The sequence below is a fragment of the Ricinus communis genome, chromosome 2 (assembly GCF_019578655.1).
Source record: "Ricinus communis isolate WT05 ecotype wild-type chromosome 2, ASM1957865v1, whole genome shotgun sequence".
In the NCBI taxonomy this organism is placed as follows: Eukaryota; Viridiplantae; Streptophyta; class Magnoliopsida; order Malpighiales; family Euphorbiaceae; genus Ricinus; species Ricinus communis.
Window position 1 is genome coordinate 858,549 of NC_063257.1, and position 22,289 is coordinate 880,837.

Genomic DNA, 22,289 nt, shown 5'->3' on the forward strand with positions numbered 1-22,289 from the left:
CCGAACAGGCCTCAGCCCAGCTTGGTTTACACACATTACGTACCAAAAATATTGAACAGGAACTTATTTTTCACCAATGAACTTCATCATGCATAAGATGAAGTGGCTTTCTAGTTTCAATCTTGATATTCGAATAATTTTAACTTTTTCTTCCCCCTTATTTCATTGAGGCTATTGCTAATGGAAACGAGAATGATCATTTCTGTCTCTTGGTAATTAGTATTCACCAAATTTGAGATTCCAATGGCTTTAATGGCGACTCTTTTCGCCTTACTATAATCGTTTTCTTCTAAGGTTTTGCTCAACTAAACATCTCACATTCTTGTCTCACTTCAAGGTAGATACATATCAAGGACAAATATATAAGCAAGCTTGATTTTCACTGACACTGACCTTCCTGAAAGAAAATTGAAAGAGAGACATGAAGCCTAGGGGTGGATAGATATTCCTTTGCATGCTTCAGTTTTCATGTCTTGCAATGCAAGTGCTGGTAAAGCTGCATGCTACCATCCATTGTTTGGGAAATGCCATGGAATTATTCATACTAGTTGTCCTAGATTCTGTGAGATAGACTGCAGGATTTGCAAACCTTATTGTCGTAACCTTTTGTTTCTTTTAGGTTATGGTTTATATTTCTTGGATGCTAATAGACAATTAATTCCTTGGCTGAAAATCAGCTGGCGATAAGCCAGGAGCTGCATGCCAAAACCCACGGTTTACTTGTGATGGGATTATGCTTTATTTCCATGGCAAGAAGGACAAGGACTTCTGCTTGCTCCCTGATCCTCGAGTTCACATGAAGAGCAACAAGGGAAGAGATTTCACTTGGGTTCAGTACCATCGGAGTTTTGTTTGGATCTCTACATTGCTGCACAAAAAGTAGCAAAGTGGGAAGAATCAGTAGATTACATTCTGGTACCAACTGGTGAGGGAAAAACATGGTGATCACAAGAGACTGGGTTGATAACCCAACGAGAAGCAGAGACTAATAAGGTGAGTGTCAAAGTAGAAGGGTTGTTCGAAATAGCTGCACGTACGGTCCCAATCACCATAGAAGAATCAAGGTTGCATGGATATGATGTGGAGGAGGATGATTGCCTTGCTCATTTGTATCTTAATTTCAAGTTTCACACACTAAGTGAGATGGTGGATGGGACAGAGTCAAGATCGCTGCAGCCATGCCAATCATGGGAGGGGCAGATAAGTTTGCGTCTTTTCATCTATTTACTACTGATTGTGCGTTTTCAAACTTTGGTGTATAATTAGTTGAGTGTTGAATGTGCAGGTGGTTCTCAAGGGAACATACTATGCGTAGGGTCAAGGGAATATTCATCTGAATATAATCACATAAAATCATGTAATACTCAGTTTTGCAGAATGTTGTGTTTGAATTGGAAGCTATTTTTGCTTCCAATTTTCAAAAAGAAAATCCGGAGTTGATTCAGCCTTGGTCATCTTACCGTGCCTCACCCACCTATTCGCTAGTTCAATCTTTATGTTGAATAACCTGAGATTCATTGCTTAAAAAGAGGAGTGTAGTTGAGATTATAATAAAAAAAGCTCTACCTACGGCTTTCTTAATATGCCTACATTCTCTGGTACTATGGTGACCAGAAGCAATCAGTAGCCTGAAAAATTCATTTAGCCCTAACAAGAAAAGAGCGTCCAGTTCAACCTGTAGAACTATATAGTCCATATCAAGTAAAATTGGTTGGTTATTCATATCATTTTTTTCCTGTAAAGAATTGCTTCTATTGGGTGAATCCGCAACTGAGGTTTGAATTTCAAACCGAATGATAATCTGTAATTGATCTGAGTGTTAAAGCAGAGAATTACCAGTAATCCCTACAAGAACATGTTCCATTGGCAAAATGGTGAAACCGCTTTGTATCTCGAATTATTATTGTACGCTTCTCAATCAGTGATATGAATTTTGCGGTGCTGTGACAGTCGCCACATATTCTAAGGTTCTTTGTTATAATCAGTGGTACATTTGCGTTAGTCACCAAAATCCCAAATGCAATAGCTAACTTCTCACTGTGCTTACTGATTAGATCCTCTTTCACATCCTCACCAACATCATGCAGAACAAATTCAGTTTTTGGGGTATATCCCGCTTCTCGAATCCTTCTCATAAGTGCGTCCAACTTGTTATATATTTGCTTTGTCTCGGGGTGAGACTGATCAAACGTCACAAAACGTCGAATTCTGTTTCCATGTTCAATAAAGCTACATCCAGGATTTCTGGTCAGATTTCTTTCTCTCATTAATGCCCGTACTTTTGAAGCATCCTTCCATTGTCGAGATGCAGAAAGCATATTTGATAACATGATGTAGTTTCTAGAGTCTGATGGGTCTAAAACACACAATTTCTCAGCAACTTCCTTCCCAAGTTCAATGTTACCATAGATCCTACAAGCACCAATAAGAGCACCCCATACTGCAGAGTTTGGCTGTATTTGCATGCTTTTGATAAGCTTATAAGCATCATCCAGCAGCCCAGAGCGACCCAAAAGGTCAACCATGCATGAATAGTGATCTACCCTTGGCTCAACCCTGTAAACTTCAGACATAACCTTGAAGTAATATTTGCCCTCCTTCACTAGCCCTGAATGGCTACAAGCGCTTAACAAGTGAGTGAATGTAACATGATCAGGCACCGCACCTTCTCTAACCATGAGTTCAAAAAGTTCTATTGCTTCTTTCCCACAACCATGCACTGCATAGCATGCAAGCATGGCTGTCCATGCTACTGCATCCTTATTAACCATCTCTCGGAATACCTTGTGAGAAGCACTTAACATCCCCAAGTTAGCATACAACTTTAATAATGCAGTTTCTACAGCTAAGTTCATGTTCAGGCCACAGCCGAAGATATATCCATGAATAGCCTCTACCAGTTTCCTTAAACCTACACTTTCACACGCTTGTAGCAAAATTACTAGAGTAGCCTGATCAGACACAATCCCTGCCCTTCTCATCACAATAAAATATCTTAGCCCATCCTGGGCGAATCCTCTTTGAACATGAACTGCAATAATTGAATTCCAGGACACTAAATTCTGCACTTGCATTTCCTCAAATATTCTACAAGCTGCATCCAAACACCCAGACTTTCCATACAAGCAAATAAGAGCATTAACAACTTTCACTTCCAAAATCGTACCTAATTTCACTGCAAACCCATGAACATACTTGCCCATACCAAGAGCTCCAGCATCAGTACAAGCTGAAATGAGAGATATAAATGTAACCTCATTGGGTTTCAAAATGGTTTGATATTTCATCTTCGAAAACACATTTAAGCAATTATCCAAATCCCCTCTGCGCGAAAACCCAGAAATTAGAGAATTCCAGGAGACCAAGTCCTTCTCAGGCAATTCATCGAACAAATTCTGTGCATCTTTTGTGCATCCTAAACGAACATAAGCAGATACAAATTGATCACCAACAAAACCGTGGTTGTAGCTTAAGGATTTTATTACTCTGCTATGAAGCACTCCACAGTAAGAGATCGAATTACAAGAGGCTATAGAACTGATTAGAGCTGAAACAAGGGTGTCTAAATTTGGACATGTATGAAACTGAAGGGATGATTGAAAAGGAAAAGCGTTGTGAAAGGTTATTATTCTTGAGATGATAAACTTGAATAAAGGCAAAGGCTGTAAGATTTTTTGAGAAATTGACATTAGTATGTTCCATCACTCTAATTCAAATACCCATATAGAAAATTGACTGTATTTAGAAAAGAAAAGAGTGGAATACATGGCGCGAAAAGCGAATGGTATCAGTTAAAATCGAATATACAGAAAATGGCAAAAGAGTTGAGTGGAGCCCTAGCATTCGGTTTTTATGTCTTGACAGGCTTCCAATCTTACAGCTCTAATGGGCCTAAACGACTAAGCGTTCTATTTGCGCAGAGCAGAGTGCAACTTTCTTCTTCTTTTTTTTTTTTTTTTTCTTTCTTTCTTTATTAAAACTTGAGAAATTGGAAGTATCCTTTCGAAAAGAGAAAAAAAAAATATTAATAAAAGAAAATGATTGTCTTTGTTTGGATATTTCTTTTTAATGGTGCTTGGATTTTTTCTTTTTTAAAAAACTCTGGCATTCTATTTATCATTTTTGAAGTATTAATTTAAATTTATTGTCATTTAGCTCTTGAGGTTTTAAGAAAGATTTATCTATAAATAGAATATTTTAGTACATACATTAAGTTGAACCGAGGTTAATTTTATATATGTAAATTTTTTAAAATAAGCAATGAAAATGACCTCTATGGTCAAACTGAACAAATCTAACTACTTACCAAAATATAATTAGTATAATTACGTTTCTAACCAGCTAATTTTATGTACTGCCCCGATTGGATTTTTTAACTAATTTAGTTAATTATTACTATTTTGAGAATTGAAACAACTTGGATTCACACCAAAATCTGTTGAAAGTACATATTTCTATAATTTTTTATGAGATTGGTCCAACAGTAAACCGTGAAAATAATTTTCATAGTGGAGAAACAAAACTAAAATTATTAATTAAATCTTACATTTTGTAATTTTTAATAATTTTATTTAATTATTTTAAAATTTTAAAACGAATATCAATTGCTTCCATTCGTTTTTACAGTGACAAAGTTAAAATTTTTGTTTGCGAGAAAGATGACATGTAAAATTACTGTGCTTATTGGAAAACTTTAAATTTTTGTCTTGGTGGTGCTATTTTGACCATTGCAATCGACGTGTGGTCATCTTTTCTGATTATCCTTCTTTGTTTTCGAGACCCATTTACCTACCGGAGGACCGGATGTGTTCGTGATATATGATATCAGTGCTTTCTTGCTAAAATATTTCTCTTCACAGACCAGTCGAGCTTTTTATTTGGAAGGCCAAAACAAACCTTCAGTTTGGATAATGGATAAATACAAGAAAAACCCGCATAAGATACATTGACTAGCATTTAAAATACTATACCCACTCAAAAAAAAAAAAAAAGAGATACATTAGCATTATACGGCTTTAATAATCTCTGATAAGCCAATAGTGTGCTTCTCTTTCCCTCTGATGATCCTGTTTAATGAATAATGCAAAGCTCAACACATGTGCACTGGAGTGCACTAGATACCAATCCTAAAAGCCTATATCTTCTTACAGATGTACCTAAGATATGGTCAGACGTGTTTCAGAAGAAGAAGAGCAAGTGCATGTCAACGTTTGGTACAAAAGAGAGTAGAAAGAAAAAGAGAACGAAATCAAAGCTTTACCATCCAGCTGCAGAAATGTCAGGCTTCGAATGACACGAGAGAAGAGAGAGACAGAGAAAAGTAAGCATGTATGGTAGTAGAGTGTAATAATATGCATATATAGCTATAGCCTGTGATATTAATAGCTTCGCCTTAAGTCAGTCTCTGGTTGGGTTGGCCATTCAAAAATGACCCAGATAAAGCCAATTTTGTATAACCGTTACCTCCCACGCGTCACTTCTCTTCTTTAATTCTTGCTTTGCTCCAGTCTTATACACTCTTAATTACTATCTTATCTTTGGAATCATCATTATACTTTTTTCTCTTTCTTGTTATTTCTCCCTCTCTCTCTCTCTCTCTCTCTCTCTCTCTGCCGGCGACGGAGATATAATGTCGCCGGCGACTAAGAAAATTGCTCTTGATCATGAAGTAGAAAAGACCAGGCATTATCCTACTCCTCTTGCTTCTCATGATAAAATTGTTGAAGACCCCATTACTTTCTGGGACACTCTTAGGCGCTTTCATTCTCTTATGAGTACTAAGTTTATGTAAGTCTCTCGCTTCTTTCTCTTCTTTCTAATCGATTTATTCTTGGGTTTTCTTCCTTTGATTAATTTTTTTTTTGGCATATCAAGCTTGCTTTATGTATTCACATGTGAACTTGACAAAACGAATAAAGGATCGATCTTTATAATATGTAACTTTGACTGATAGTTTTGGTTATCATTCTGGTTATATATTTTTAAGGATTCCTGTGATTGGAGGGCGGGAGCTAGATTTGCATATATTATATGTAGAGGCTACAAAAAGAGGTGGTTATGAGAAGGTTCGCCTGTGTTAATATTAAATAATTTTTATGTATATATACTTTACATGTTATCATGCAAACAAGAAGTATCGACCTTTCACCAAAAATGAAAATGATTTGTAGGTTGTCGCAGATAAGAAATGGAGGGAAGTGGGTTCTGTATTTAAGTTCTCTCCAACAACAACAAGTGCCTCTTTTGTATTGAGAAAACATTATTTTGGCCTGCTTTACCATTATGAGCAAGTTCACTTCTTTAAGGTTCAAGGTCCTATGAGTTCTTCAGCAGGTAACTCAGTGGTCTTGGCTTATTGCTTCCTCTTTCTCTATTGCACGAGTTTTTCTGCATTGACTTCACTTATGGCACTTTGCTTTCTCTACCCTTTCTTTTTCTTTTTAAGTTCAATGTGTCGGAAATCATCTGGCTTTGTCTGTTCTCTCTCTTTGATCTAATCGGATTTATCAATTCTATTATTGCCTTGCAGCTGCATTTCCTGGAAACAGCACTTTATTTAGACCCGAATTAGCTATTGTGGAATATTCCCCTGAAGTGATAAAGCATCGCCCTGAACCACCAAGTGAAGGTGAGTTATTTGGTAATCCATCTCAATTTATTAATGCTTTTTATGAAATGTATGCGTCACTAGTCGCTTGGCGTAGTGGTGGCGACTATGTGGAGTCGTCTCAGAGTACTGAATCCGTTCCCCTGGACAAGGCGGATTACCCCCGACAGGAACAATAGAAGAGAAATGCATGTAATCGGATAAAAAGGGTTCCAGCCACACACACAAATGTTGCATTTTATTTCAGCCCCATAATATTCTTTGTCAGGTTAGTTAAATAGTAGGTTGTGATATGTTTGGAATTACAGTTATAGGCAAGATATTTGATAGTGAAATGTCTATAATTTGATGTGAAAGTGGGTACTTTGGTGATTTCTGATACTCCCTGTCCCTGTTCTTGTGGTCCCACCACTACATTTATCTTCTAATTCATATATATATATAGTCCATGGTGTTTTGAAACTTTTCTTACTCGCTAGTTGTTCCTATCTATGATATGATGGTTGTTCTATCGATAGTATAAACATTTATCAAACACCTCATGCATCATACTAAAATCAATATCAATACGAATATTTCGATTCCAGTCCACAGGCACAACAGTTTTGAAGTTTTAGTTTTATGTTATAGGAGTCATATCATCCTTCCTGCAGCAGTTTCAGACCCCATTCTACCATGATTCTCATTCCTTTGTCATTCGTTTTGATGGGAACTCATGTCTGTTTCTGGAGAACTGCTACATATAAGGAGTGAATCATGCCTTATTACCGCTATGAGAAGTTACATGGGAGATCGCAACAGTTAATATGAAAATTACTGGTTATATTTTTGTCAGTTATCAATTAGTGTTGCCAAGAAGCAAAATACAGATCTCTGCCTGAGGAGAGAATGTAATTAAAGGAGTTTTTCTTTTTAAGCATATTCATCAGCCACATTATAACTATAATTTTATAATTAGTTGTTTACTGAAAACGAAAATCATTATCCTATGCAGGGTCCTCATCTTTCTCAGCTCTTGGAACTATTGATGGGAAATTCGATTGTGGTTATCTAGTGTCTGTGCGAGTGGGTTCCGAGGTTCTCAGTGGAGTACTTTACCATCCGGACCAGCCACAGCACTCATTTTCTTCTATTTCCCAATGTAATGATAATGCCTTAATTCCATATACTGGCAGCCGGAGACGGGACCATTCTGCTCGTCGTCGCCGGAGGAGAAGCAGAAGAGCAGGGGATCCTAGCTACCCAAAACCCAACAGAAGTGGTTACAACTTTTTCTTTGCTGAAAAGCACTACAAGCTCAAATCTCTTTACCCAAATAGAGAGAGAGAATTTACAAAAATCATTGGTCAATCATGGAGTAATCTGAGTGCGGAGGAGAGGATGGTAAGTTCAAAAGAGAATAAAAGATACAGTTGCATTGTGTATAATTTATGACGCGTCTCTTAACATCTGATAAAAAACACGTTTCTTTTAAAAATCATTAGAGCTGCCAGTTCTTCCGGCACCAAAATGGATTTCCAAAAATATTGCATATCTCAGGTCGATGTTCCCATTTCACAGTTTATTTATGCAGGTTTACCAGAATATTGGATTGAAAGACAAAGAAAGATACAAGAGAGAGTTGAAAGAGTACAAAGAGAGACTGAAGCTTAGAGAGACCATGGAATTAGAACTCCAGAAGTTGGGAATTGATTCAAGCTAGAGAATATATTGCTTTTTGTGACTTTAAAAATCCATGTATATGAAGATATAAAATTAATGTTTTAATTTTCGATAGAACAGTACTGATTTGATAGAAGTTGGTGCATATGATCGATTGGTATAACCTGCTCTAGTCATCCATCCTCGATATATATCTTTATCTTTGCTTTAGCTCACTTGTTTCAAGTGATTCAACTTTTTTATTTTATTTTGGAACATAAGTGATTCATCATCAATTCCTAATGTGCCTAAAAACTAAAAACTTGCATTAAGAAAATGCTAACATCCCTTAATATTTATGTAATGTAATATTATCCTAGACAAACAGCTACACCATCTTGAATTCCAGGTTTTCAGCCATAAGAATGATCACCGCATTCATAAAATGTGCATGATCATTAAGGAAATGAAAACAAATTACTAATAGGTAGCTAAATCCTCGCAGTTGTTTTATCTAACTGTAATTCGTGCAGTGTTGTAAAGTCTTCACTAGAATGGTGCTTGAAGACCTTAAACTTGATTTCTTAATAGAATGTGATTAGCAGATTACTAGTCAAGACATTGCAGAGAAGTCCTTTACTGATACAGTGAAAATCAAGGAAAAGAAACCGCATTCCTTGAAAATCAATTCCAATTAATTCCCGGATGAAAATAACTATTACAACTGGGTTCTAAGCACTCTCCTTGTTGCTACATAGTCCTACATATTACCTGGCAGGAAGACAGATGAGACCATGTTTTACTCTGAACAAAGCATCGAGGCTCTCACTGTGCCACTTCTCCCACATCTTCAGCATAAAGGTTCTCACTATACCATAAAAGATCTGATAGACATGTCCCAAAAGCCAAAAATTAGAAGCCAGAGCCCCTGTGAACATGAAAACTGATGGTGAAGGAGACCGATGAAATGAGATATAGAGATTGTACACCAGAGAGCCGCAAAGCTAAGTCAACGAATACAGTGACCATGCAAGTAAATGATATTTTGCAGCACATCCCATCGGACGACTAGGTGCATGTCGACCAATATGATGTGCGGAAAGAACAAAACAGATGTTCACAGATGCAAATGTTGGGCAGGTTAAAAAGGTTAGGCAGTGTCACAACCCTTAAGCACGAGATGGAACCATTAGTTTTAACACAAGTTTGTTCTTGACAAAGGAAGGCAATCAACTTGCTTTAAGCGACAAATCAGGTTTGAACCACCAAGGGACTGACTAACCGCACTTTCAAGATCCCAAGAAATTTCTTTTTCTTTTATAAAAAAGATCCCAGGAAATGAAAAATAATAAGGCCAACAAGTGTAATTTGAAAATAAGTTAGAATTTTAATCAATAAGAGAATGAGCATTTTTAAGTAGAGGACAGTTATGTAATTTACACTAAAATTAGAGATGGAGGGAAAAATCTTCATTCCAAGGGTAAGAAATTGTCTTTGCAAAATCTGATAATTTCAAATATTAACGTCAATATCTCAAAATGACTTATTAGATACTTGTACAAATTAATTATCAACTATTAATTGTCAGTTATTAGTTATTAACTATACCACTGTTAAAAATTACTTAAATTCTCTAAACTATTGAATAGTTGAGATAAAGTAGAAATATATTCAACCCAAAACCTAATACTACGTTTTAGTTAATCAATTTACACACTTATTACTCCATCACCTTGAATCTCACATGAGTTAATTGGGTGGTGCTTGACTAATACCCATTGTTAAAAACATATTGCCATTCTGTTTTCAATTATATAAGTGTACAAGATGTCTAATGTAACATCAATTCCATAAGTGGACTATGAATACATATTGCCATCCTTAGATAATGGGATTATCTCCCATTCTAATCTAGTGTGGGACATGTTTATCAACACTTTGCAGGTGATACAGGCCCATAATATTGTTTTATGCTATTATTGGATCAATTGGAAGACAAAGTCATAGTTAAAAATAATAATAATGAAAATTTGAAACATAGTCGAGCAGACAAAAGATGCGAGAATAGCAACACTACAACTACTACTGGAGCAAATGAAGCTAGTTGCAAGACCCACCAAAGTTCAACGACTTTTCTGCATCTGAACCACCTTCTTCCACGATTCCCTACTAGAAATCTCACTCCACCATCTACCCACATTCTTCCTTGAAGTAAAAAGCTCTCCTTTATCAGTTGCAGCCACAACGTATTGGGTGTTGGGCAAGTGAGAAAGATCAGCCAAAGAAAATTCATCCCCTGCCAAGAAACGACTCTCACCGAGCCTCTTTTCGTATATATCCAGCAGTTTTCCCAGCTTCTCTTCATTTTGCTTGATTAGGCCTTCATCTTGAGGGATCTTCATTCTAGGCGCGAATGCTAGCTGAAACACTAGAGCTCCACTTGGCGGGTTAAAGCTCTGCCCCTCAGCTTCTAGCCACTGGTCTATTGATGCTTTTGCCAATGGATTTGTCCCATACAATCCCTTGTTTCCTTTATCTGCATGCTTCTCACATATGTAGCGACATATTGCTCTTGACTCTAGAATGAAATCAATCCAAAATTAGAATTACCATTTTTAAGAGATAACAATCAAGGGATTCAGATGGTTTTGATCAGAAGAAATTATATATTTACCGAAGAGTGAGATGCTTTCATCTTGAAAAGCTGGTACTTGGCCAAAGGGCTGTTATAAGGGTCGAGAACTAGGATAAGCAGTGCATTCACTGTAGCAACAGAGAGACAAAGGAAATGGCAAGAAAGACAATAACTATGGACAAGAATAATTACGGACCTGAATCTTGAGGAAATCAGGCTTCTTGTGCTCGCCTTTGGACATGTTAACGGGAATGAGCTGAAAATCCACATCTTTCTCAAGGAGACAAGCCAAAACCCTAGAGACAGCAGTGGATAATGGCGGTCCGTACACCTTCACTGGAGTTGCCATTGGGTTTGGAAGTTCGGATCGGTAAATGGTAAGCTTGACTCTGGCCTTGGTTTTTGTTTATTTGTATCTCATTTCTCGTTTTATCTGTTTCATTTTCAACCACACAAAAAGGAAGCTTGCGGAGCTGCCACTACTTTACTCTTTATCCCTTGCTTAAGGTAGTTGGCCAAGAAGGTCCACCAAGTACCAACTCCCAATACCCAAAATAGGCTTATATCATTTTATTCTTAATTGCTCTTTTAGACTGGAGACATTTACCACGTGATTAAGCTATTACTTTTAGAAAAGCCATTGCTCCATCAAAATAAGGAAACATTTATAAGCACCCACTATTGTCTAATATTACAATGAACATGTATATCATAATGCTACCTCTCATTTTCTTTCATCTAGAAAACCATATCATTATAAATTCAGCCTTGTAGAGTTACTCTTGCATATTAGTTGTCGAAAGTGGTCCAATTTGAAGGAAGCCTATTTGAAGCCAAGGGCGGCATATTTCTTACATTCACACCCACATGGAAAGATGAAGCGAAGGCCTTGACAATAAGGGTTTTCAACAGCCATATAAATGTCCCCGCTAGTAAACGCACCAGAATTTTGGTGACATACTGCAAAATATTACTCTCAATCTCATCAATCTTTTTATCAAAAATCTGGCGCCAAGCAAGCAGGAACAAACCTGACGAGAAGCAATTCTGAACAGCCTTCCTCAACGCACAAACAAAATATAAATCCCGTTGTCGCACAAGGAACTTGTGTTCAGTGAAGATGAAAACAAGCTTAGTTCCCCAATCCGACACTAAATGGCCACAGATTAGTGCCAAAATCAAGATTTCCCATTTTCTTATATTCAACAAGGATGTCATCAATGTCGTCTTCTTCGTGAAGATTACTATCTTCTGGAAAAGATCCACCAGTCTGCTGATCAAGTTCTTTGATATTGACCCTCAGCAGGGTCTATCAATCTTGATTTTGTCTTGTTCATGATTGGCCTCCATGAGTTTCTTCGAGAAAGAATCATTCCAAGATAGATGGCGATCTAAGCGATCTGGGAGTCCTCGTTTCTTTGAAGGATAGCTTTATCTAATATGTCTTCAAAGGAAACTCTGAGCGTCTTCGATGAACCTGGAAACTTGCCGCTTGAACTTTCATTGACAGCTTTAGCATAGTCTCAGTTCCTTTCCAAGAAGTACTAGCAATGTCAATGTCGGAAACTACTTTTAGATCGTACGAGTCAGAGCACTGTGCCACGTGACATTTGTTCTGGTACTGTACAGAAGAACTTGTTTTTCTTCTTCTGGTTCTGGGCGATTTTCCTGTTGCTTAGTTTGAGAACGATAAGCTTTCAAGGACTTTTCCAAAGACCCCATTAAGAAAAAACGTGATATAATTCGTAGTGCAATATTTGGTTAAATAATCACTAATAAATAAAGCACTTCCATAGAATATTAAGCTAGAGTGAGCTACTGTGAGTACAATCTTAAGTTGATGAAGATCAAATTTCTAATACTGCATAGTTAGCATGCACTTAGCTGAATAGATGCTTGAGGACAGCTTGGACTTCCTAGTGGTATTATATGGAGAATAAAGGTAACATTTGTTAGTTTGGGATGAATATAAAATGTCGAAAAGTAGTTAAAACTTAGAACTGCGAACCCTTAATCCTTTGTGGTTGAACAATCTCCCACTTTCTCGTTGCTGATTAAACCGACTACCCGGATCAATGAAAGAAGTGCGGATAAGTTGCATCCTTTGTCGGCGATTTTGCTATTAACAATTCTATTTCAACATTAGCCAACGTAGTTTTATATCTTTACATTTAGATAAACATACTTCCCACACCGACCAAATCAAAATGTAAAAAAAAAAAAAAAAAAGAAAGAAATTGATTCGTGGAATGCTATATACAATATTCTCACTTCTAGCGCCTAATTGATTTTGCACTTCTTCTGGATGACCTATCTTCCTGCCTGTTCCCTGTTTCCTCAGCAACCTGTTATAAGATTATGAAGGTTTCAAAATAGACACAAGTAAAACAGATGAAATGATTTCAGAATTTGCTATACCATTCTGGCTAAATTCTGGAGCAGTTCTAAGATTTCATAGAATTCAGGTCTCAATGATGGGTCTTGCTGCCAGCATCTCTCGAGCAGTTCCACCAGTTTGGGATGAGTACGCTTTGGGATTGAAGGTCTCAGACCCTAAATCCATGGGAATAGAAACATATTCTTTTAGTATGTCTCTTGTGTTGTTTCAGCTTGAAATATGCCTATGCAAGAGTATCCAACAGGCACCAAATATACTGCCGTTAATCATAAAAGGAATTCACAGGCCTAAAATTAGCATCCTAACCTTATCCTTTTATCATTTTTTTGAGTTATAAATGAGGAAATTTGAGATCTTACCCAAGTTGATCCATGCACTTAGTGCTAGGCTAAGCCTATGAGTGCTTATCTTTTTATCATTAATAAATGGAGATTTTACCTCCAATTTATGAGTGATAAATCAATTAAGAAAACATTTTTAAGCAAAAATAGATATAAAAAATAAAATAAAATAAACATTACCCTGCAAGTATTTGACACTTCCTGAGATATATTTTTAGATAATGTCACCTTTTTTTTTTCAATATTTGCATTAAAAAATCCTGGAAAAAATATGATGAAATTGTTCATCTGAATAGCACGATGAAAACGTTATTAGTTATGGTCCGATAGGATGAATCTTATAGGTTAAAAAAAATTACTAATTACTAATATTTAGAGATACTTTATTTAATTATTAACTAATGCAATTTTCTTCTAGAGATATATCAAACATCAAATTTAAATATCTACTATCAATGGTCTTTTGGTCAATTAACCATCCTTTATCAGTGTCCTTGATGCTAAAGATCTGATTTCTTGATTAATGAAGTTAGTTTTGTGTCAAAAAAATAATGAATTATCCAAAACAATAAAAAAGAATACTAGCTATCCATATAACAAATAACCATGCGTCTGTTGTTGATAGGTAATTGCTACTTCTGGTCTAGGTGCAGTTTGGCAGTTCTCAAGCAACCACTAGAAACGCCCAAGGATTGTAGAAGGAAACGGAATAAAGAAAAAGAAAACGAAGTAGAGAAAATCCCATCAAAGAGGCAAGGGCAAAAACATTGTGAAGGATTACCTGCTGGACTACACTAATTGCCGCTTGCAATGGGCTTAAGTGCTCGTATGGAAGCTGGCATATCAATCACAAAAAAAGAGACGATTGGCGGCAGAAATGAGCAATTATGAGTTAGAACTTAAAACAAATTATTTCCATCAAAATCCTACAGCATATCAGTCTATCCTATAATAATTTGGATAGAGAGCCTAATCCTATATCCATAAACAATTTTTCATCGAAATCCTACAGCATTACCTTTCCTGTTAGCAGCTCCCACAGTACAATACTGAAGCTAAAAACATCAACTTTCCGACCATAAGGCTTATGCTCAATAACCTTTAACGAATTAAAAAAAAAGTGTTAGAGAACCGAGATGAATTTTCATAGGATACATAACATAATTTAATCGTCATCGTGTGGTTTGCTAAGGCGTTCTGTTCATACAAACATGCATTTACAGAACTTGCCATTATAAAACATTCAAAATAGATCTTCGCAATAAAAAAACTGCAGTTTATCTATCCATTTACACTGTTGAGGGCATTGTTCCAACAGGGTATTCACAATCAAAGTGCCTCGGAAACTTCCATGACTAACAATTTGGAAGTTGATATTAAAACTTTCAACTCAATCTCAGAATGATCAATGAACTTGGACCGTGAATTAAATTGCTCAGTCCTTCCCTAATTAGACTATAAGTGTGTTTAGGATTGCTGGTGGGTGTTCGAAAAACAAGTTTGGAATTCTTTTATTAATATATTGACTTTTTCAATTTTTTTATAAACTGCCCCGCTTTTGGAAAAAAAACATTAATTCACCTGCTTTTTGCAAAAGTAATTTTCAAAACTCAAAATAATAATATAAAATAAAAATTGAGGTTGGGAAAACATTTTTCCAATCTCAGTGCTTCCAACTTCAAGCCAAACACAACGTATGAACAGATACTCTTTTTTATTTTTCTTTTATAGTTTTCATTTCTTATTCTTTGGATTCTTGTAATTTTACTAAAGGAAAATCACTTCTTTAGGGTCGTTGGTAACTCTAATTTGCATCACATATGCTGCAACAGAGAGTAGCTATCAAGTTCAAATTTTGTAGCACCATTGAAGCTACCCAATACCTTAGCTACCTATATCACATTGTAAAAATAGTATAAGCTTGCTATCAAATCACATGATGGTCAACATCCAAGACTGAGCACTCACAAAATACCAACCTCTGGAGCCATCCAACGATAGGTACCAGTTTCTGCTGTCATCACGCCAGACTGATCTTCCACTCTAGCAACGCCAAAGTCAGCAACCTTAACAACCTGTTTGCCAAAATTTGTGAAATTTTAAAGAGAGAACGAAATTCAATGCTACGACATGGTAAAGCTATAAGTAGCCTTCAATAAGCTATTACCGACTAAAGGGAATGTGAAAATAGATGTTAAACTGCTTCTCACACTAAAGTAAAATAAATGTCTCTAAAATATATTAAACAGCTTTTGGGGGACAAGACAGAAAAATAAATTCACAAACTGGTGGCTGAAAATCAAGTCCCTAAAAGCCTTCATCTTACTTTAAGATCATACACCAGTAAGATCGTCACTTGATGTGAAAGGTACACCAACCAGAAAAAGGGAGTCTGTGATACCTCGGGAGAGCACGAAAAAGCACAAAAGAGAAAATGCAACTAGAGAGCAAAAGTAAAAACTGCAAAAAGCCAATATCTTACTTTATTTTCATCCATCAAAAGATTGGCTGCTTTCAGATCTCTATGTATTATATTATTTTGGTGCAAGTAGTTCATTCCCTTGGAAACATCAATCGCTACTCTGAGTAAGGACTGGAGATCAAGACTTTGCTTTTGTTTGTGGAGAAAGTCGAACATGCTTCCACCGCACATAAATTCTGAGATATGAAACATATACAAATAGAAAACATGATTATTATTGCTACATATGAGTCCAGAACAAAGATTATATAATCAACCAACATAAGTACACATATTACATGACTGTGAAAATCACCTGTCACAATGCATAGGCTTGGAGGTCTGGTACATGCACCAATGAATTGAACTACATTCTTGTGCCGGACTTTCCTGAAAAAATCTCAACTCAATGAATTTAAAGGAGGACAATAAGGTAACAGCACTGAATATTTCTAAGAGATCCAAAGGGAATCAACCCAACATAGAGGGAAAGAAAAAAGGAAGTGTAAGAACATTTGGCCTTTGCATCTACGTGCTTAAAATAATTGAATGTAATAGTCATGTTCCAGTGCCAGAGGAATCAAATAATACTATAGATTAATATTGTGACAACGTATAAACATCACAATTTTTGCCAGATTAGACTCTTATTCTCTAGCAGATAACATGAGAAAGTCAGAAATTTACTACTTCAGTTCAGGATGTGAAAGATACTTGAATTAAGGAATGTCTCAATTTTATTGTTGTTGAACTGTAGAGAGAGAAAAAAATAAATAAATAAAATTGTATATTTAACTAACCTCATGATATAGACTTCTTGAGCAAATTCCTTCCGCAGTTTATCATTCAGATGTTCGGTCCTAAGAACTTTAATAGCCACGTCTTGAGTATAGAATGTACCTTTGTACCTGTTTCAGAAAAATCATGCTATTCAACATGGTTAACACTTACAAAAGGAGACTGGCTATAAAAACATTATAAGAACTCACAGGTCTCCATGGGATCCTGATGCAATTTTGATTTCATATTTCAACAGGCTTGGATCAATTTCCCAGACATCCATTCGGTCAGCAGGTATATTTACATGATCACACATAAGGTTGATTCCCTTTTGCTCTTGTTTCACAGCAGGATAAATGGCATTAGTTTTCAACTGAGTACTCTTCTGCATTGCACTTCAAATTATCAAGTATAAGCAGATGCAGTGCTAAGGGCTTACAGAACTGGCATAAAACCATGATATTTAGATCGCTCTTTACCATGACTAAGATGACACCACTAAAAGAACCGGGAAACAGGACATTCAGAGTTTCATAATTAGTGAGAATCTCATGGTAGTTTCATGATAACTAGACCTAGATTAAAGAACAAAAGTGATTATTAGTATGGTCATAGATAGTAACAGCTTCTATTGAGTTCTCAGTTTGTTAGATTCTCCTTTTTTCCTCAATTTAAATCCAGATATTATTGTGGCAAAGTCCTAAAGAACAGTAACCAAGAGCAGCATCAAAACTCAAGCTTCCATATGAACAATTGAAAGCAAACAAAAGGGAGCATTACAAAAAAAGAAATACTTATCCTAGATTTTGCACTGCATACTGGTTTAAGCAACAATATATTTAAAAGAACAAGCTCTCCTGAAGTCTAATAATTATTATCAACTGCAATATACAGTAGCATGAGAAGACTACCTCGAATTCTTTAATTTCTTTTAGCAGCATAGTTCTTAGACGCTCAGTCTCCTGTTCATCATGGATATGAAATACAAAAAATAAATTAACATGTGAAGAGAAGAGATGATAATCTAGAATAGCTATTGTGGTTTTGAATTTTGCAATTAAGAGATTAAGCAGATTAAACTTTGGAAAAAATACTAAGTCTCTGGCTCTTAAGTGACACATATGATAGCAAACCAAGAACTGAAATTTTCTGCAATAACATTTATAAAATTTACTACAAAACATTACACTGAATAATTTAGCAAACTAAAATGTAATCCCCAAAGAAAGGGGCAGAGGACGTCAATACCTCATGTGCCCAATTATCAACAACAAACACATCCAAGGAGTAGCCATCTATAGTGGAAAAAGCATGTGCTTCTGTAATGTTCAGACCAATCTCAGACAGCAAAGAAGTCAACTGGAAATACAAGATTGAAATGAAAACAAAGATAGTACCACTGCACAAACTCGAAAATCAAATTACAATTTAGTCAATTAGAAAAACCATACTTCACACAGTGTGCAATTAAATATAATTTACACAAAGTGTCAAACAATAGATTATATTTTCTGATAATTATGCAAGATGAAGTGCAAAAGAGCAGATCATGAGTGCACATGATACCATATACGACAGTGCCTATGTTGAAAATATACCTAATCAGCATACGTTAAGAATCAAATAGATCCTAAGTATGTGATACTAATTATGGACAATCAGCTACATGCTCGTTGAAATGAATATGACAAGGATGCCATCTATAATTGACCATAACCACCTAATTTAACGAGAGAGGGTAGAGGTCGGATACCTGACTTAGAAGTTTTGGTTTATCATTAGTTGAAATTGTAATTTCATGCATCAGCCTACAAAATCATGGAAATATTGCAGTGTTATTTCACCAGCAGTCAGTTGCACCTTCCAGAATAACAATATTAATACAGGTACAAATGAGAGAGAAGAGCACATCCTAACGTCCTATAGAGGTGGCAATAATTTAATGAGTTCTCTATATCATGAAAGAAAAAAATCAGCAGAGCTTTTACAAAGATAAAGTTTCATATTTGCATTTTTGTGCATGGAAGCCTAACCTCAATGAAGATGTAAAGAAGTAGAATAGCAACAAGAATTAGAAACCATGTAAGTTGCCAGATAAATACTAAGCAATGAGCTAGTTTATTTCAGTCAGAAGAGATCATTTCAGAACAATTACCGAGAGTAAAGTGGACTGGAAATCATGGTAATATCCTTATCTCGACCATCACGTACAAGTTTGCGCTGAGGCAATGAACCAAAGGCTGGTGGTGGAAGAAGGCTAGGAATGAGAGGAAGAAGCAAAACAAGATTTGTAAATTATTAATCAATTGGTAGGTTTAAGAAAAAAAAATATTCAAAACAACAATTCTATTGCCATGCCTCTGTTTGGTGGAATGGTCAGAATACTGAAGTTTTAGTCTTCTTGGGGAGTAAGAATGAACTGAGTCATCACAATATCCATCAGAGATGGAACAAACCTGCAAAAGAGATGAAAGCCGGACGCATTTGTCGGCCTAAGTCTGTGATAGAGATAGCAAAGGGAAGATAATGTACCATAAATCAACATAATACGAAGCAGGCAAAAAGTAAGCAGATGGCAGCAAATAAATGCAAGTCCTAATTTAGCATACATGTGGAGCAGAAAATTATATAAAAGAAATCAACTAATAAATAGATACCAAAATATTACTATCAGCCTAAAAGGAAATCCCTGGAAAGATCACTGAGTTGAGGCCAATGAATCAGCAATTTGAAGTGTTGTCATAGTTCATTTTAAACTCCCAGTATATGAAAAGAAGTTTAATTGGATCCAAAAACTACAAGGTGACTACTTACTTGAAGCAAGAAGAAGATTGATGAAATTTGACATGGCTCTACCTTGAAAATCATAATAAACTTAGCTATTAATTTCCTTGCTCTTGTGGTACCATGAGCTTACAATCTAGTATCAACTTCATTCTTCTAATGACTGTTCAAGAATCTAACTCTATTTTATTATTACGGATATGGTAACTGCTATGTTTGTATTCCAATCAACCACAAAATACCAGGTTATGGGAAAGGAACTCATGGTTTCGTCCCACATAACAAGAAACCAGAAAATTGTTATAAATACGACTTAATAGTCCATGTCACTATTACAATTATTATTAATAGTCCAGTTATTCACAATATTTTTATCTGAATACTATTTATATAAGACGCAACTGCCCTATCAATAATTGATTATAAAATAATAATACGATTGAATGGAATCTAGAAGAATCTAGCATAAGCCAAAAGGAAAGTATCAAAAGTCAAGATACCAAACGCCTCTAAGGAATCAATGCCTGAATCTTGTATCCGTACCTGCACAAGTCGGACATCAATTGCAGGCCTAGTAGAAGGATCATGTGCCAACTGGAGCAATCTTTTATGCATTAGAACATCTTGTGCTCTCTCTGCATTAACATCCATTGCATACCTAAAACAAGCAATTAGATCACTTACAAACAAAAGAAACAATATAATGTAATTAAAACTAACATCACCACCTGTCCAGCCAATCAACTTTACAGAATTGACTCAAACAGATTATTAAAAAAAAAAAAAAGATTAAACAAAAGGTTTTAAAACTGATAGGCTATGCTTGCTAAAAAAAAATCCACTTAGAGACAAAATCCAACATAACATCTGATTAGCTTGTTTATCCATCTGGAATCAATTTTATCTCGAGAAAATCAAAGAAAAACAGCAGAATATGCAAAACTGCCATGTTTTTGAAGGAAACAGAATCATATAAATTCCAGGCATCTCCATTTTAGAAAGAGAGATCATTAGTCTAGTGAATCAAAAAAGTAGCGTACAATTTTCTATAATGTCTTTCATGTTAAACAAGCACTAGAATTTTGTTTAAGTATCAAATTTATCTCCAAAATCACATTCTTCACTTTGTTTCCTCTGAACCGAAACAGAATCAAAACATTGCGAGGTTAGGGTTTGAATTACCTAGTAGGAAGTCTATGAAAATGAGTCCAGAGCTCGTCTTCGAAGCCAGGAAGCTTTGTCGCTTCATCATTCGAGTCCTTGAGTCGACAAAGTACTTCGTTGTAAACATCAACTGTTTGCCTTTGCTTTCGACTCTGACTCGGCACAAAATCCACTGCCCTGCTACTGCAACTCTCTGCATCTCCCATCCCAGAACGACACACAAAAACTAAAAAAAATAAAAATAAAAAATCACGTCCAGGTTAGTAAGCAAAAAAAAACACGGAGTCGGTGATCACACTCTAGAAACACAATCCACGTGAGTCACCTAGTTTGAAGTACAAAAGGACAGAGCAAATTTGAGTCTCTTTTGCATGAGGAAATTTTTGGTTTTAAAGAAGGCGCTCATTTTTTTTCTTTTCTCTTATTTTTGTTTCTTCTTCTGCTCCTTTTATTTCAAGAAGAAGAAGAAGGACGTTAATAATAATGGCGTAATGCGCACCCATAAGCGCGTATCTACGTGGATTCTATCAATGTTTTCTTGCTTTGCTTATATTACCCATTGATTTGTTTAATTAATTGTTTTTAATTATCCATTAGTATAGTAATTAAAACACAGAAGAATATAATTAAATGCACTTCTCAATGTTCATTTATATATATATAAGAAAAAGGTACTCAACTCATAATTTAATCCATTGATAGCATCAGCCACCTCCACTTCTAGCCAATTGTTTTCTTGTGTTGTCTCATTTATTTTTCCTACATTTTAACTAACACGCAAAAGCAAAACTACCCAACAATTGGAATTAAATTTTTTTTATTTTTATTCCATTTTATTATTTGTGGATGTTTGAGCTAATTTTATCCATTTCTATCACGAGCCTATACCACCACTTTTCTTTTCTATTTTTTGTTTTCTTTTTACTTCGTCCCATGGACCTCTATGTATATTCCTTTGTAGTTGTGGGTTGATTCAAGGACGCAGTAGGGGACCTGATGTTATTCGCTGTAGCTTTTCGAAGCCGACTGATGGCTTAGGGAATCTCGTTCGCCAAAATTATAATACTTTGGCGCCCATTTCGTACCACTTACAATTTCTTTCCATAGTTGCAATACAAACGTCAAAGTTGACCGCATCCTACTCTTTTTTCTTTTTCTTTTTTTTCGTAAAATTACTTACATTTCAAATGATTATGTTAACTAAATTGTAGATTTCTAATTTTAGATACCCAGTAATGTCAAAATATTTAAAATAATATTTCATTATTTATAAAAATTCTGCATTATACACTCTAAATTAATTTTAAATATATATATATAATAATAATTTATTACTATAAATATATGTAACAATAAAAATAAATAAAATAATAGCACAATTGGTATATAAATGAGTGGAAAACAAAATCGGATGATAAGTGAATTTATAGGCCAGAGGTTTATTAAAAGTTTATCACCAGCATGCACCAGAGCAATCA

The 22,289-nt window shown here is 35.5% G+C and overlaps 4 protein-coding genes across 9 annotated transcripts; 1 reads left to right on the plus strand and 3 right to left on the minus strand.

The window, feature by feature from the left end:
- Positions 1 to 108: 108 nt before the first annotated feature.
- LOC8267853 (pentatricopeptide repeat-containing protein At5g40410, mitochondrial) lies at positions 109 to 4,234 on the minus strand. Of its 2 annotated transcripts, XM_048370546.1 has the most exons (2): positions 1,837 to 4,234; positions 109 to 868 (listed from the first exon to the last, which is right to left on the minus strand). In XM_048370546.1, the coding sequence occupies exons 1-2, from the start codon at positions 3,687 to 3,689 to the stop codon at positions 832 to 834; spliced, it is 1,890 nt and encodes a 629-aa protein (XP_048226503.1). In that variant the 5' UTR covers positions 3,690 to 4,234; the 3' UTR covers positions 109 to 831. The 2 variants fall into 2 exon arrangements, with proteins under 2 accessions (XP_048226503.1, XP_015574134.1); XM_015718648.3 differs by lacking the exon at positions 109 to 868 and having other exon boundaries at positions 1,665 to 4,233.
- A 560-nt stretch (positions 4,235 to 4,794) lies between these two features.
- Positions 4,795 to 8,479, plus strand: LOC8267852 (high mobility group B protein 9). The gene is made up of 6 exons (XM_002510569.4): positions 4,795 to 5,787; positions 5,987 to 6,065; positions 6,171 to 6,333; positions 6,530 to 6,628; positions 7,602 to 7,990; positions 8,181 to 8,479. The coding sequence occupies exons 1-6, from the start codon at positions 5,630 to 5,632 to the stop codon at positions 8,307 to 8,309; spliced, it is 1,017 nt and encodes a 338-aa protein (XP_002510615.1). The 5' UTR covers positions 4,795 to 5,629; the 3' UTR covers positions 8,310 to 8,479.
- A 1,714-nt stretch (positions 8,480 to 10,193) lies between these two features.
- Positions 10,194 to 11,789, minus strand: LOC8267851 (glutathione S-transferase). The gene is made up of 3 exons (XM_002510568.4): positions 11,080 to 11,789; positions 10,923 to 10,971; positions 10,194 to 10,826 (listed from the first exon to the last, which is right to left on the minus strand). The coding sequence occupies exons 1-3, from the start codon at positions 11,230 to 11,232 to the stop codon at positions 10,372 to 10,374; spliced, it is 657 nt and encodes a 218-aa protein (XP_002510614.2). The 5' UTR covers positions 11,233 to 11,789; the 3' UTR covers positions 10,194 to 10,371.
- Positions 11,790 to 12,968: 1,179 nt separating this feature from the next.
- LOC8267850 (serine/threonine-protein kinase STY46) lies at positions 12,969 to 21,382 on the minus strand. 5 transcript variants are annotated; one of them, XM_015720166.3, is made up of 17 exons: positions 21,137 to 21,374; positions 20,830 to 21,037; positions 20,191 to 20,305; positions 19,222 to 19,319; positions 19,019 to 19,120; positions 18,617 to 18,671; positions 18,112 to 18,222; positions 17,775 to 17,825; positions 17,073 to 17,248; positions 16,884 to 16,991; positions 16,400 to 16,473; positions 16,105 to 16,280; positions 15,602 to 15,697; positions 14,641 to 14,721; positions 14,404 to 14,457; positions 13,302 to 13,436; positions 12,969 to 13,228 (listed from the first exon to the last, which is right to left on the minus strand). In XM_015720166.3, the coding sequence occupies exons 2-17, from the start codon at positions 21,015 to 21,017 to the stop codon at positions 13,157 to 13,159; spliced, it is 1,692 nt and encodes a 563-aa protein (XP_015575652.1). In that variant the 5' UTR covers positions 21,018 to 21,037; positions 21,137 to 21,374; the 3' UTR covers positions 12,969 to 13,156. The 5 variants fall into 5 exon arrangements, 4 of the variants coding, with proteins under 4 accessions (XP_015575652.1, XP_048226899.1, XP_015575658.1 ...); XR_007214775.1 differs by having other exon boundaries at positions 13,215 to 13,228; positions 13,302 to 13,504; positions 21,137 to 21,381; XM_048370942.1 differs by lacking the exon at positions 18,112 to 18,222.
- Between the last annotated feature and the right edge of the window lie 907 nt (positions 21,383 to 22,289).